Source organism: Molothrus aeneus, chromosome 7 (assembly GCF_037042795.1).
Source record: "Molothrus aeneus isolate 106 chromosome 7, BPBGC_Maene_1.0, whole genome shotgun sequence".
In the NCBI taxonomy this organism is placed as follows: domain Eukaryota; kingdom Metazoa; phylum Chordata; class Aves; order Passeriformes; family Icteridae; genus Molothrus; species Molothrus aeneus.
Window position 1 is genome coordinate 1,889,616 of NC_089652.1, and position 14,960 is coordinate 1,904,575.

The 14,960-nt window shown below is 45.6% G+C and overlaps 1 protein-coding gene across 1 annotated transcript in view; it reads left to right on the top strand.

Annotated features, from left to right (window-relative positions):
- The first annotated feature begins 2,908 nt into the window (after positions 1-2,908).
- The window catches only part of TRAF3IP1 (TRAF3 interacting protein 1), a 29,016-nt gene continuing 16,964 nt past the window's right edge, over positions 2,909-14,960 (top strand). The window contains exons 1-7 of the mRNA XM_066553603.1: positions 2,909-3,097; positions 3,629-3,697; positions 5,026-5,187; positions 6,027-6,167; positions 6,312-6,764; positions 7,394-7,471; positions 11,829-11,904. Of these exons, the coding sequence (XP_066409700.1) occupies positions 2,975-3,097; positions 3,629-3,697; positions 5,026-5,187; positions 6,027-6,167; positions 6,312-6,764; positions 7,394-7,471; positions 11,829-11,904 (1,102 nt within the window). The 5' untranslated portion in view covers positions 2,909-2,974. The remainder of the gene's footprint in view (positions 3,098-3,628; positions 3,698-5,025; positions 5,188-6,026; positions 6,168-6,311; positions 6,765-7,393; positions 7,472-11,828; positions 11,905-14,960) is intronic.

Consider the following 14,960-nt stretch of genomic DNA (forward strand, 5'->3'; position numbering starts at 1 on the left):
TTAGCGGGGTTAAATGGGATATTGGGAAGAAATCCTTCCCTGTGAGGGTGGTGAAGGCCTGGCTCTGGGTTTTGGTTCTTCAGTCAAATGGAGCTGTGCTTCCTTGGGGTGCCTCTGCAGGAAAATGAGCTCATGAGGCCAAATTTAAACTCCCCCCCTGAGATTCCTCCTCAGGCATCTCAGATGCTTCCTCAAGTCAATGGAAAAACCCAGACAAAGCACACAAACCCCAAAAAAACCCATCCCTCTTCCCCAGAGCAGCTTCTTCCCAGTGTTCTTGCTTCCTCTGAGACTTGTTCTGATGCCCTGGGATGTGGAAGCTGTCAATACCTCCTGTTCTTCCCAGGATCACCAGGGCCTGGAGGCAGAGCCTGTCTGGCAACCTCAGACAGGGTTGGGGGGGAAGGTAAAATTCACTTCCCTCAAGCACCTGCTGGCAGGAGCCCAGGTGAAATGACCCACTTGGCATGGAAGTGTCTGCTTCCTTTTTCCTGGAAAAATTTCCTTGTCTGCACTAAGCCCAGTTTGATCTGCTTTGTAATGGCTCTTTTCATTCCCAAATCTAATTTTTCTTTTACAGAAGGGTGTGGGTTGGAATGGTGTGGGTGATCCAGTGCCACCCCCTGCCATGGGCAGGGACATCTTCCACTATCCCAGGCTGCTCCAAGCCCCATCCAGCCTGGCCTGGGACACTGCCAGGTATGCAGAGGCAGCCACAACTGCTCTAAAAACTCTGCCAGCACCTCCCAGGGAACAATTCCTAATTCCCAATCTCCCATCTATCCCTGCCCTCTGGCAGTGGAAGCCATTCCCTGTGTCCTGTCCCTCCATGCCTTGTCCCCAGTCCCTCTCCAGCTCTCCTGGAGCCCTTTAGGCCCTGAAAGGGCTCTGAGCTCTCCCTGGAGCCTTCTCCAGGTCAACACCCCCAGCCTGGCTCCAGCCCTGGAGCATCTCTCTGCTCTCTGGATTTGCTCCATACAGTCCCTGTTTTTCTTGTGTTGGATCTCTCCCCAAAAAATTTATTCACTGCCTGTTGAGCTGAGGGGTGGGGGGCATGGATATGAGGCTGTTTCCAGGGATTCTGGGGCCGTTTCTGAGTTTTTGGGGGCTATTTCCAGGTTTTTGGGGGCTGTTTCCAAAAGTTTAGGGTCTGTTTCTGGAGCTTTTGGGGCTGTTTCCAGGGTTTCTGGCCTGTTACTGGGGATTTTGGGGCTGTTTGCAAGAGTTTGAGGCTGTTTCTGGCGCTTTGGGGGACTGTTTCCAGGAATTTTGGGGTTGTTTCTGTGCTTTTTGGGGCTGTTTCCAGGGGTTTCTGGGAATGTTTAGGAGGCATTTGGGGCTGTTTCCAAGGGTTTGATGACTGCTTACAGTGGTATTGGGGCTTTTTTCAGGGGTTTGGGGGGTATTTCCGGGAGTTTTGGGGCAGTTTATGGGGGATTTGGGGGCTGTTTTCAGTGGGTTTGGGCTGTTTCCAGAGGGTTTTGGGCTGTTTTGGGGGTTTTGGGGCTGTTTTCATAGTTTTTGACTCTGTTTTCTGGGATTTTGATGCTGCTTCTGTGGTTTTTTGGGCTCTTTTGGGGGGTTTTGGGGCTGTTTCCAGGGATTTGAGAGCTGTTCTCGGGTTTGTGGGGCAGTTTCCATAGGTCTGGGGCTGTCTATAGTGTTTTTAGGGCTGTTTCCAGGTTTTTAGGCCAGTTCCCAGATTTTTGGGACTGTTCCTGGCTGCTTGGTGCTGTGTACAGTGTATTTAGGACAGTTCCAGGGGATTTTAGGGCTGTTTCCAAGGTTTTTGAGGCTGTTCCTGGGGGTTTTTAGGGCAGTTTCCCAGGTTTTTGAGGCAGTTCCTGGGGTTTTTGGGGCAGTTCCTGGGGTTTTTAGGGCAGTTTCCTAGGTTTTTGAGGCAGTTCCTGGGGTTTTAGGGCAGTTTCCGAGGTTTTTGGGGCAGTTCCTGGGGTTTTTAGGGCAGTATCCGAGATTTTTGAGGCAGTTCCTGGGGTTTTTAGGGCTGTTTCCTAGGTTTTTGAGGCAGTTCCCAGGTTTTTTTGGGGCAGTTCCTGGGCTTTTTCAGGCTGTTTCCCAGATTTTTGAGGCAGTTCCTGGGGCTTTTAGGGCAGTTTCCGAGGTTTTTGAGGCAGTTCCCGGGGTTTTTAGGGCTGTTTCCGAGGTTTTGAGGCAGTTTCTGGCATTTTCAGGGCTGTTTCCTAGGTTTTTGGGGCAGTTCCTGGGGTTTTTAGGGCTGTTTCCAAGATTTTTGGGTCAGCTCCTGGGGTTTTTAGGGCTGTTTCCTAGGTTTTTGAGGCAGTTCCTTGGTTTTTTTGGGGCAGTTCCTGGGGCTTTTAGGCCTGTTTCACAGGTTTTTAGGGCAGTTTCTGAGGTTTTGGGGGCAGTTCCTGGGGTTTTTAGGGCTGTTTCCGAGTGTTTTGAGGCAGTTCCTGAGGTTTTTAGGGCACTTTCCGAGGTTTTTGGGGCAGTTCCTGGGGTTTTTAGCGCAGTTTCCGAGATTTTTGAGGCAGTTCCTGGGCTTTTTCGGGCTGTTTCTGAGGTTTTTAGAGCAGTTCCTGGGGTTTTTAGGGCAGTTTCCGAGGGTTTTGAGGCAGTTCCTGGGCTTTTTCGGGCTGTTTCCGAGGTTTTTGGGGCAGTTCCTGGGGTTTTTAGGGCAATTTCCGAGGGTTTTGAGGCAGTTCCTGGGGGTTTTAGGGCTGTTTCCAAGATTTTTGAGGCAGTTCCTGGGGTTTTTACGGCTCTTTCCGAGCTTTTTGGGGCAGTTCCCGGCCTTTTCCTCCCCTGAGGGCGGCTCGGGGCGGGCCCGTTGCTATGGCCGCGCTGCCCCTTAGCAACGGGCCGCGCGCGCGCCGCGCGGGGCACGCCGGGAGCGCCGCGGGGCCGGGAGCGCCGCGGGGCCGGGGGCGGGCGGGCCCCGCCGCAATCCCGGTTCGAGGCCCGGCCCGGCCCGGCCCGGCCCGGCCCGGCCGCGATGAACGAGGCGGTGTCGCGGCAAACGCGGGAGACCCTGGGGCAGGTGATCCGCAAGCCGCCGCTCACCGACGCGCTGCTGAGCAAGCCGCCCTTCCGCTACCTGCACGACCTGATCAGCGAGGTGGGGGCGTGTGGGGCTGAGGCACCCGCGGCACCGCGGGCCTCCCCCGGCGTGTGGGGCGTGCCCGGAGCGCTGCGTAAATCACGGGGGTTTGGGGTGGGAAGTCACGGGGTTTTGGGGTGAGTTTGGGGGATTTGGGATGGGAGAGGCACCTGAAGCGGTAGAAAAGGGTTGGGTGGGGTTTTGGGAAGGAATTGTTCCCTGTGAGGGTGGGCAGACCCTGGCACAGGGTGCCCGGAGAAGCTGTGGCTGCCCCTGGAAGTGTCCCATGTTGGACACCGGGGCTTGGAGCAGCCTGGGATAGCGAAATACCAGAGAATGCCGGAATAGCTGAGGTTGGAAAAGCCCTCCGGGATGTCTGAGCACAGCCTGTGCCCGATGCCCACCGTGTCACTGAGTGCCACTTCCAGGCCTTCCCCGGGCACTCCAATGCCTGAGCACCCTTTCCATGAAGAACACATTTCCTGCTGCCCCACAAGGTTTATTGAGCTTTAAATGTTCTTGACTTACCCCTTTTCTTCTGTTTTTTAGGTGATCAGAGTGACAGGTTTTCTGAGAGGACTTTACACAGATTTCGAGTTGAAGTCAGATAATGTCAAGGTGGGCATAAGACTTCTTTATTTATTTAGCTTTCAGGGGTTTTTGCAACTTGCCACAAGGTTCTTCTGGTCTTCTCTGTGTTCAGCACCAAGGAGCTGTTATTATTTTTATGAAGAAGTTGTTAAAGTTCCCACCAGTGGGTTATATTGTACTTTCCATGGGGGGAACACCTATAAATTTGTGTGCAAATTTTTGGTTTTAAAGACTTTTGTGGAATCTCAAGAGAATCCATGGCCCTAAACTTACTGCTCTCTCTATTTGTGTGTATGTACAAACACATATATATGGTATATAGATATATACATTAAATATCTGTGTTAAATATCCCAGGACTCACCTGTCTAGGATATGCATTCCACAGGAGCTTTATTCCAGTATAAAACTGGCTGATTACTGAAAGAGGAGGTTAATACTATTACTGAAAACTCCTTTTCTTAAGTCCAAGGGTGACTTTACTCTCTCTGTTTGCTGCTTTCCTGTGATTCTTGGCTGAGCTGATGCCAAGTTCCCCAACTCTGAGCCTGATTTGGGAGCTTTGGTTGCTGATTCCTGGCAAACAAAGCAGTTTTTGTGTGTTGCCACTTAGGCAGCTGATCCCATGGTGTTTGTTTAACATAGCAACTGAAGTGTGAGCTCTGACTTCTCATCCCTCCAGCCAGTTCTTGCACGTTTTGGTCACTGATTAATGCATGTGTTTGTTGCTGTGACTGCTCCTACTGCTGTCAGGATAACTACAATTAAGTAATTTATAACTGACTTGTTGGGTTTTTTTTGATAGTGTCCTTGTTGGCCCAAAAAGCAGATTTCCCAGCAGCTCCTGAGCAGGTCTTTGCTGCATCTGTGTGCTGCTACCTCTCTGAGAATTTCTTTCACACATTTCTTTCAAGAGTCCATGGGGTTTTCCAGAGCTCAGGCAGAGGAGATCAAAATCCTGGACTGTGGGGAAAAATGTCTCAAAACCTTGAGTTCCTCTTCCCAAAACTGGTCAGGAGGAAGAGTCAGCTGCCTCCTTACTGTGATCTCTCTTGGAGTTGTATAAGATCAGGAGAATAATTTTTATCTGACCAATCAATAGGAGAGAGCTGTAAGGAAGACTGAAATCATGAGGATTCCTTAACTGTAAGGACTTCTGTGAAATTTCACTTGGCTTTACTTTGTTTATTTGGTCCTTTATTTTTTTTACTTCTGATTTTATGTAACCACTGGAAGACATCATCTTTATTGAAGGGCAGTTGGGACAGGTTATTTGTCAAGTATCATTGTGAAGCTAAAACAATCATGATAATAACTGTGGAGATAAAAGTTTCTCTTAATTGCTCTTTTACCAGGATAAGGACTCCAAAATCAACTTCCTTCAGAAGGCCATCGATGCTGTTGTGATGGTGACAGGAGAGCCACTGTCAGTGAAACCAGCACGAGTTGTGGCTGGACACGAGCCTGAGAAAACCAATGAATTCCTGCAGGCCATTGGGAAGTGCTGCTTGAACAAGGTAGGACAGAATTACACGGATTTCATGCAAACAGGGACAGGAGGAGAGGAACAGCCTCAGGCTGGGCCAGGGCAGGCTCAGGGTGGACACCAGCAGGAATTTCCCCATGGAAAGGGTGCTCAGGGCTTGGAGGGGCTGCCCAGGGAAGGTTGGAGTCCCCATTCCAGGAGGTGTCCAAGGAACATTTGGAAGTGGCACTCAGGTCTCTGGGCATCAGTCACAGTTTGGACTCTGTGACCTTGGAGGTCTTGTCCAACCCAAATGATTCTGTGCCTTAATTACTCCTCTGCTGGCATTAATTGCACAGCAGAAACATTTTGTCACCCCTCAGGAACAGCAGGTAGAGAGTTCATGATCTTTAGCAAGATTTGAGCCAGCTTCCCACACAAATGCATTCTGAATATTAAGGGGTTTATTATTCACTGTTGTTCACTTTATTTGTTTGTCTTCTAATAATATTTATTAGATTTGAAGCATAAAATGAAGCTCCAGAACCTTTAAAATTTTGGGATACAGATGCATTACTTGTACAAGCAGTTGCTCACCTTTGGCTTTGCCTTCTTTCAGTCAAATCTCTCAGTTGTGAGAGAGATTTGAAAAATGAATGAAAGTCATTTTTCCACTGTGCTTTTCTTTGATTATGGAAGTACAATAATGGAGAAATTTGATAACTGTTTAAAAACAACTGCAGGAGCTGTTCTTACACAGAATATTGCATTCTTTCACGGAATTATTATGTTTTTGCACTGAATTGTTACATTCTTAAAATAATAATTAGTACATTAATTATTTAATGAAACAATTTACTCATTTCAGTGGTGTTTTTCTGTTCCTTGCAGCTGTCAAGTGATGCTGCTGTGAAAAGGGTCTTGGCTGGGGAAAAAGCTGATGCTAAAGGGAAACCTCCACACTCTAAACCTCGACATAAAGAAAGCAGAGAGCCCAAAGCAGAAGAACAAAAAAGCCATAAGGATAAAGAGGTAGCAGTTGCATTTTTGGGGGATAGTGGGGTACCATGATTTGTTTGTTTGGGGTATTTTTAACATTTTTGTATTTGTAGAGTCACTGTGTGATTGAGTTGCCATGTGTTGGAATTTAATTTTTAGTATTTGCTTTCTTTTTAGAGCAGGAGAGACACTGAAATTAAAGACAGAAGCCCCAGCAGAGACAGAAAACCCAAAGGAGATTTGAAAGAGAGCAGAGAAAGAGAAAAGGAGAGGGATAAACAGAAGAATAATGAAGAGAGGCACAAAGAACCTGAAAGAGACACCTCAAAGGAAGGAGAAAAACAAGAGAGGGAAGGAGGCAAAAGCAGAATGACCAAGCAAGGAAGAGAAACGGAAAAAAACAAAGGAAAAGGAGACCCAGAGCGAGGAGAGGACCTCAGGCATGATAAAGGACAGGAAAGAGAGAAAAGACATGAAGGAGGAAGAGAAAAGGACAGGCTGAAAGGAAGAGACAAAGACAAGGCCAGGGACAGAGAAGGAGAGAAAGACAGAGAGAGAAGAAGAGATCGGGACAGAGGAAAAGATGGGGAACATCTCAGGGAACATGGGAAGGAGAAAGCAGAGAAAAAGGTAATTGAAGTGTTATTTTGGGGAAGAACTTTGCCCAGGCCTTCCATGTTTGTGTTCCTGCTCATCCAGCAGGAAGGGACCTTGTTCCAAACCCCTGCTATGGCAGGGACACCTTCCACTGTCCCAGGCTGCTCCCAGCCCCAGTGTCCAGCCTGGCCTTGGGCACTGCCAGGGATCCAGGGGCAGCCACAGCTGCCAGATCTGGGCACCCTGTGCCAGGGCCTACCCACCCTCCCAGGGAACAATTCCTAATTCCCAATATCTCATCCATCCCTGCCCTCTGGCAGTGGGAGCCATTCCCTGTGTCCTGTCACTCCAGGCCTTTATCCAAGTCCTTCTCCATCTTTCTTGTTGGCTCCCTGCAGGTTTCTGGAGGCCTTCTCAGAGTTGGGACTGAATGGTCTTTAAGATCCCTTCCAACCCAAACCAGTTTAGGATTCCTGGATATTCTAAGGATTATAGGCCCTAAACTGCCCTGAGAGCCACCTCTTCATTTGCCTTTCTTTTTGTTACTCTTCTATTTCCTCTAAATATTTCCTATCCTGCCTTTCTGTTCTCTTGGTAGAAATTCAGGACTGATGGGCACCAAAATGCTTCTCCTGAATCTAAACCAGTTAATTTCTTTCCAGCCCTCCGATTCTGAAGAACCCTTGCATAGAAAACCACAGAGGCCAACTAAAGACAGCAAGTGCCAGCCAGACACTGAGGTTAGTAGTGGAGGAGGTAGGAATAACCAAACTGTTGCATTTTGATTTGGGAATCTGCTCAAAAACAATGCAGGGTTGAAAGGTAGGTAAATGGCAAGTTTTAGGGCTGGGAAATACATGAAATAGAGGCTTCCCTGGGATTTTTGGTTGTTTATTTATTAAAAATTTCTCTGAGCTTGGACAAAAAAAAAAGTCTACTCAGTTTATTTTATTTTGCAGATTTTATTTCTGTGTATTCATATTTTGGACACTTCTTAGGATCACAGACTGGTTGGGGTGGGAAGAACCTTAGAGCTCATCTCTTCCAACTCCCTGCCATGAGTTTTCTTCATTCCTCAGAATCTTTCCTGGGAAGCTGATAGGGTTTTTGTATTTGTTCTTGAATTTTAGCAGAAGTTACTGTTTTGGAAAGAAAAGGAGTCCAGTGTTGTTTGAGGGTCCATGGTTTTTGCAGCTGGAGGAGCAGCTCAATGCCTCTGCACAGGAGCTGCTGCTTGTGTCACCACTTGTGCCTCCATCTGCTGCTTCCTGATGACCTGAGGCAATTTGGGGAATTATGGAGCCACGTGGCCAAATGTTAAAGGGGGAGACTTCAGTAAATGAACCTAAAGCAGCACAGGCTGAGGAAAAACCAGGCAGGATCCCAACTCTAGCAGGAGTCTCTGGGCCCACTGTCATTATTGTGTCTTCCCCCATGAGATGACAAATTTATGGCTCTTCCTTGACTCCAGTCCAACCAAACTCTTCAAGTTATTGGCACTGGGAGGGAGAGCTTATAAAAGAGTTTTTTGGTTTTTTTTTTTTTTTAGCCTCCAGCAAATATTCATGGCCAAGTCAAACTTCCTGCAAATTGGGTCTCTAATGGAAATTCTGAGCCTCATCCCAAGCTCTCATCGTGCTCTTGGGCACCACAATAATGCAGTGGGGCAGTAAAGTTTCATTTCCCCTCCTAAGTGCTTTTGGGAGGGATTCCAAGGCTTTGGAATTATTACCTGAGATCCAGAGGACATTCCTGCCTCTGCCTGCCTGCGTAACAGGGGAGCCTGCTCGTTTTCTGAGATGCTGAAAACACAAACCTGAGAGCAGAGCATGGCAAATGTCACCATTTTAAACCTGGGGAAGGGAAAGGTGACAGAAAAACGTGCCCAGTGAATTTTGGGAGCTGAGATAGCTGCACAAAGTGATTTAGAGGAAACTCTAGCAGGAAATCATTGGAAATTGCATCTCATGGACTGGGGTTGATCTTCTGGTCCTCCCAGGAGTTTCCCAGCCCTTATTTCCAGGGATTTACCCCAATTGTGGTTCCACCTGAGTCACGTGGCAGAGAAAATAAATGGATTCAAAAGAAGGCAAACAACTTTCTGTGCACATGAAGGATTATGAATCTTATTTTGTGGTCTCTGCTGCAGAATTAACAAATCTTCAGCATCTCTCTTTAGCTTTTTATCTTTTTCTATAGATAGTTACAGAATATATCTATTTATTATAATAGAAGTGAAACAGTTTGAGGCAGTACCCACCAGTCAGCCACTGTTTTTTCCCCTCAGGATTAATCTCTTTACCTTTTTACTACATTTACTTCAGAGAACAGATCCATTTAGATTTTTTTTTTTTTTTTAGTATTCTCCATGTACAGCTAAGCTGCCACCTAAAGTTTAGTCCCTGACTTTGCTGAATGAGATTTTCTCTATTTATGCAAATCTCAGTTTTTCTTGCTGCTAATTATTGATGCCAGCTTTCAAATCTACTTAAAGCTGACTTATTTTTATAATTTAAATGTAATTTTTCTGTTGCTAAAGAAACTCTTTGTGTTACCCAGTGTGCAGTAGTCATCACATGGATATCCATAATTTTCTGGAGCTAGAAGAAAGCAGGGATAAGTAGGAATTAAGAGACATTTGGCTACCACATGGCAATCAGAAGCTGCCTCAAGGCTGGCTCTTGCATCCTGCAGTTTGGGATCAGGGTTGAGTCGTGTTCTGTTCACTCTCAGTCCATCTCAGGGAAAAATCAGATTTAAAATGGCCTTTTGGACCTTATAAATAATGAAGATCATTATTGTTTAGACTTGATAGGAGGTGGGGGAGGTCACAGAGCATCTGGTGCTGGAAGTGGCTGCAGAACAGGTAAATCATTTTCCCCTGAGGCCAAACACCTTGGAAAAGTCTCTTCCATGTTTCCCAAGGCAGCTGGAGCTCTTGGCTAAAGCTTTCTGTAATATCCTGTCATTTCTGGCCACCTGCAGAATGGGTTTGCATTTGTCCTGAAAACCCTATTGCTCTGGAAGTGGTCACTGAAAGCAGCCTCTGAGTCCTGCCTAATGAACTTCTGTTCCTCTTGGAACTTCATTAGGTTATGTAATGAAACTGTGGAATTAAAAAAAAAAGGACAGCAGAGAGAATCACTTCATGGAAATCTGCAGGACGTGGCTAAAACATTTCTGTTCTGGACCTGGGAATGTCCCTCTCTCTTTGGTGTCACTACACCAGAAATTCATCCTTTAAACTGCTTTTAAAACAGAGACTTTCCTAATTTCTTTGTGTTTGAGCAGTTTTCATTTGCAGGATCTAATACCAATAGAGCATCATCTTGTGAGATTTTAGGTGAGGAAAAGAGAATTGATTGATATTTTCCTAACAAATCTTATCAGCACAGCACTCAAACTGGCCTCAGCAAGTGGAGAGCTTTCCTTGTATGTGGTTTTACTTACATAAAATGATACCTGCACATTTTCTATTGTAGAGATGGGAAAATACCTCCTGGCACAATGGATTTAATTAGAAGAAAATTACTGTGGAGGGTTGATGGAATGAAATTGCTGTTCACAGACCTAATTCTTATTTATTATTAGAAAACCATCAGTAGAGCTGATGAATTAGAGGGGGGAATCACAGTGGCTTATTTTAGAATGAGCTCTGAAACACCAGCAAACATTTTCTTCTGTCTTGAAGTGAAATTCAGCCTCTTTAAAGGTTAATAATGAGGACAAAGCAGCAGCCTGGATGGTTTGCAGAAGGCTCTGGATCCTCTCCACGTGGAAACATAATTACTCAGGACTGGGAAGCGTGCATGCATCCATCAAAGATTCTGCTGTAATGTGTTTTTCCAGCATGGTGTGAGATGAAGTGCAAGATTTCCCTTTAATGGCTCTGGTGGCTGCTTTTCAAAGTCTTGAAGGGGAATAACCTCTTTTATCTCCCTTTGGAAAGCCCCCCAATCATAAATATTGTGGGCTTTCTGTTTTGGTGTGCTGCCATAGTGAGTAAACGTCAGCTTTCACCCTGCACCTGCTGCCAGGCTGCACATGTGGCTCCACAAAAATTCTGTTTGTAGCCACATAAATAAATGACCAAATCCCCTCTTGCAGCAGCCTCAGCACCTATTGGCAGCCCCCTCCCCACCTGTGCTAATAATGACCTCACCCAGAGAGCTGCTGGGGCTGCACTGTGCCAGATGTGCTCCTGATGGGATAAGAGCTTTCTTTTCCCTCCTCCCATAGTGTTGGTCTTGTGGATGTTATTATGGAGAATTCAAATTAAGATGAACCACTTCAAGATTGGAATTCTGTCTGGTTTTCCTTAGAACATGCCAGAATTTGTAAAGAGGAAAAACACTTCTGGTGGAAGGATTCCCTGCCCAGGCCAGGGGGTGGAAGGGGATGAGCTTTAAGGTCCCTTCTACTCAAACTATTCTTTGATGGCAAAAAAAGGCAGAATTTGTGATTCTCAGGTTATCAATGGAGGTTTTTTCCAACCTTAATGATGATCAGCAGGTCTGACAAAAAATCTTGGATGAAAACTGGAAAAAAAAGCACATAAAGAAGGAGATCCTGGGAGGCGCTAAACTTATTTCAGGATTTGGGATATTAGGCAGGATTTTTATCCAGGGAAGTTGCCATTTAAGTAATGGACTGGGCAAACCTGGTAGCACAATTTTTGAAATCCTTGCTTCTCTTTTGGAATGAATTCTAAAAGATTTTGCAGCAGGTCAAAGAGGAGCTGTGTATCTGATGCAGCTGTAACACAGAGGTGATTGTAGGAATCATCTTCCTTTTTATGACCTTTTCATTCCACAAGGTTGGATACTCTTAGTTCCCATTTGGAAGTTGTTCTTCCATCAAATAAGTTCATGTGAAAGAAAACAGCTGCAATTTATCATCCAGGAAAAAATATCCACAGGCTTTGAGGGAAATAAACTCAACATAAATGTGTGGATCAATTCTGGGGTCAATATTTGCTCTGTATAATACTTAGAAAAGCAACACAAGGAAGTAAATTTCAGGTATAATGATATAATATTTAGATCTACTGTTATATAAATTTCTGGTCTTTTATTGTTTTGTTTTGTTTTTTTCCAGAATGAAGCTCCTGCAAGGATATCAAAGCAGCCTTCAGTAAAAGCATCAAGGCATCCCTCCAAGCCTGGAGGAGAAGGTAACCACAGGGAGGATATTGCTATTTCTATCAGATATGCTGCAGGGTTATTGAGTAGGAATAGCAGAAATACTGAAATATCCCTGTTTATTATTGCCAGGGTTTGGTTTGTACTCCCAGCCTGCATTTGTGAATCCAAGAGGCAATTCTCCTGCCTGGATTTGGGATATAGGAACTGAGATTCAGTTCAGTTTTCTCTCATTTCCCTGTGCACAGTTGCAGACAGAAATTCAGCCTGCTTTTGGTAATTTCTGTGTAATTATTCTCTAAACGAGCTTTTGGACTTGTCTGCAGCTATTTCTGACATGTAACATTTGTTAAACGTTTACAGCAGAGCAAAGTGAAGGTTGCAATGGTTTTAATTTGGTTTCGTAGACAGTTGGTCCAGGCTTTCCAAATCAATTATTTCTCTGTGGAGGTGCTTCCTTGCAATTATGATGCTGTCCTTCCTGTTTATTTCATTAAGTTATTGTTAAATGATTCATTCTGTTATCCCCCCACATTTTCCCCAAGTTGATTTTTCCCCTAAGTTGTACCTTCCCTTAAAGCTGTCCCTCAAGCTTTTCCCCTCCCTTTGTTTTAGTCCATTCCCTGCCTCTCAAAGTGACTCTGCCCCTCCTTCCCTGCCTCTCAAAGTGACTCTGCCCCTCCTTCCCTGCCTCTCAAGGTGACTCTGCCCCTCTTTCCCTGCCTCTCAAGGTGACTCTGCCCCTCTTTCCCTGCCTATCAAGGTGACCCTGCCCCTCTTTCCCTGCCTCTCAAGGTGATCCTGCCCCTCTCAAGGTGATTCTGCCCCTCTTTCCCTGCCTCTCAAGGTGACCCTGCCCCTCTCAAGGTGATTCTGCCCCTCTTTCCCTGCCTCTCAAGGTGACCCTGCCCCTCTCAAGGTGATTCTGCCCCTCTTTCCCTGCCTCTCAAGGTGATCCTGCCCCTCTCAAGGTGACTCTGCCCCTCTTTCCCTGACTCTCAAGGTGACCCTGCCCCTCTTTCCCTGCCTCTCAAGGTGACTCTGCCCCTCTTTCCCTGCCTCTCAAGGTGACTCTGCCCCTCTTTCCCTGCCTCTCAAGGTGATCCTGCCCCTCTTTCCCTGTCTGTCAAGGTGATCCTGCCCCTCTTTCCCTGCCTCTCAAGGTGATCCTGCCTCTCTTTCCCAGCCTGTCAAGGCAACCCTGCCCTTTTTCCTGAATGTTCCCTGCCACTCACCCCTGGGCCAACCCCTGATTGAAACACCCACTTGCAAATCCCCTAATCCATGATGCCCCATTGGCCCATGTGTCTTTTCCCTCTCCTTCCCCTATCCTGATTGGTCCCACAGTGTTAATCCCCTTGCTCCACCCTTGAAATCCTCCTATTGGTTGGTTTTCTGTATCCACAGCCTGGTTTGTAGCTGTATTTAAACTCTTGCACTGAGGTGTTTGGGGCTTTTCTGCCTTACCCCCTTCACCTGGAGTAAACTTTCCCTGTGGAACCTCAAGACAAAGAGCCTCCTCCTTTGCCTGCTCAAGCAAGAGTCACCTTGTAGCAGTGTGCACTGCAGAGCTTGCAGCTCTTCAGGTTCAGCTGTGGGCACACCCCAATCCCCAGCTGTTCCCCACTCCTCTAGTGGCTGCTAGAGGGTTCAGAACTAGCCTAGGTTCTGGTGGGCTTCAACATTGTGTCACCAACTTTTGTAGTTCAGCCTTTAAATATTGTGTTTACACTCTGACTGGAAAGTGGATTATCTTCAGACTATCCCAAATAATTGCTCATCAGGAGGAAAGGAATCTTAGCTTAGCACTGCTATCCCTTTGTGTAGGAAGGCAAGAGGAAGAGCCTGGAGAACCTCCTGGATAAGGCATAAAAGTGGCTTGTACCCAGAGCTCAGACAGAGCATCAGTGGAACTGCAATTTCTGTTTGTATTTCAGTGCCTTTCCCCCTCCTCTTATTTCAGTGATTGTGCCCCTGGTGTTTGAATCCTAAAGAAGAATAAAATAATAAATCACTTTAATGTCTCTGTTCAGAAAATTCAGTGACACCTGTGAATTGATGCCTGTTATAACAGCCAGTTCTGGTTAAAAATTGGTGCATGAAAATCTTCATGCACTTAATTTTCCAATCTCATTATTAATAATTTATATAAAGAGATCATGTGTTGCTGGATGTCTTCCCAAGTTCTCACTTTTTTTTTTTTTTTTTGGATTTCTGTTTTAGGTTTCCATGTGTCTGAGGTAAAATACTGGAGTTATATCAGTCCTGCTTTCAGGATAATGAATAGCCTTGTTTGGGCACCTTAAATACATTGCAAACCCCCCCCCCCCCCCCATATGTGTGTTAATTTAGGAGCCTCATTCAAGTTGGTGCTAGAAAATTGAAATTTTTATGTCACATCTCCTGTGCTGTGAAGTCTGAGTAATTTGGCAGCTGAAAAACCCCTGTCTGGATTCCATTAAAACTGCAGCCTTATTTTACTACTTAGTGATCCTTAGCTGATCCTATAACTTATTTCCCAAAATTTCAATATTTGTTTAATATGGCACTAAACTGTAAGGACCAGACACCCCATATTTATGGGATTGTCCCTCTAACACCAGAATCCAGTTTTCCTGATAAGTTTAATACAGGGAATGACTTTTGGGTGAGTATTTTAAAACACTCCTCTTTTCCTAATGCAGCATTCAAATTGTAGTTCATCAGAGCCAGGAATATTTTGGGGCATTACCCCTCTTTCTTTTCTGACACAGTGAGCTTGCCATAGGTGAATAATCCAGAGGGTTGGAAAACTTTCTGGAGCTGTGCTGATGCACGTTGCACACTGGTGATGATGATCAGAGCTTTCTATTTTATCTTCTATTAATTGGAAATAAATCAATGTACAACAGGAGGAAATGTCTCTTCTCCGTGGGCAGATAAATTGTAGAGGTTTATACTGAATATTTCAGCTTTCAGGAGTTCAGTCAGCACTCATTAAAAAGTCTTTGTGCACCTTGAATGTGATTTATTGACACTGAAGAGGGTTTATTAAACTAGGGTAGCCCTTAAAGAAGTCCTAGCAGGTATTTAGCATGGCTTTTTATTT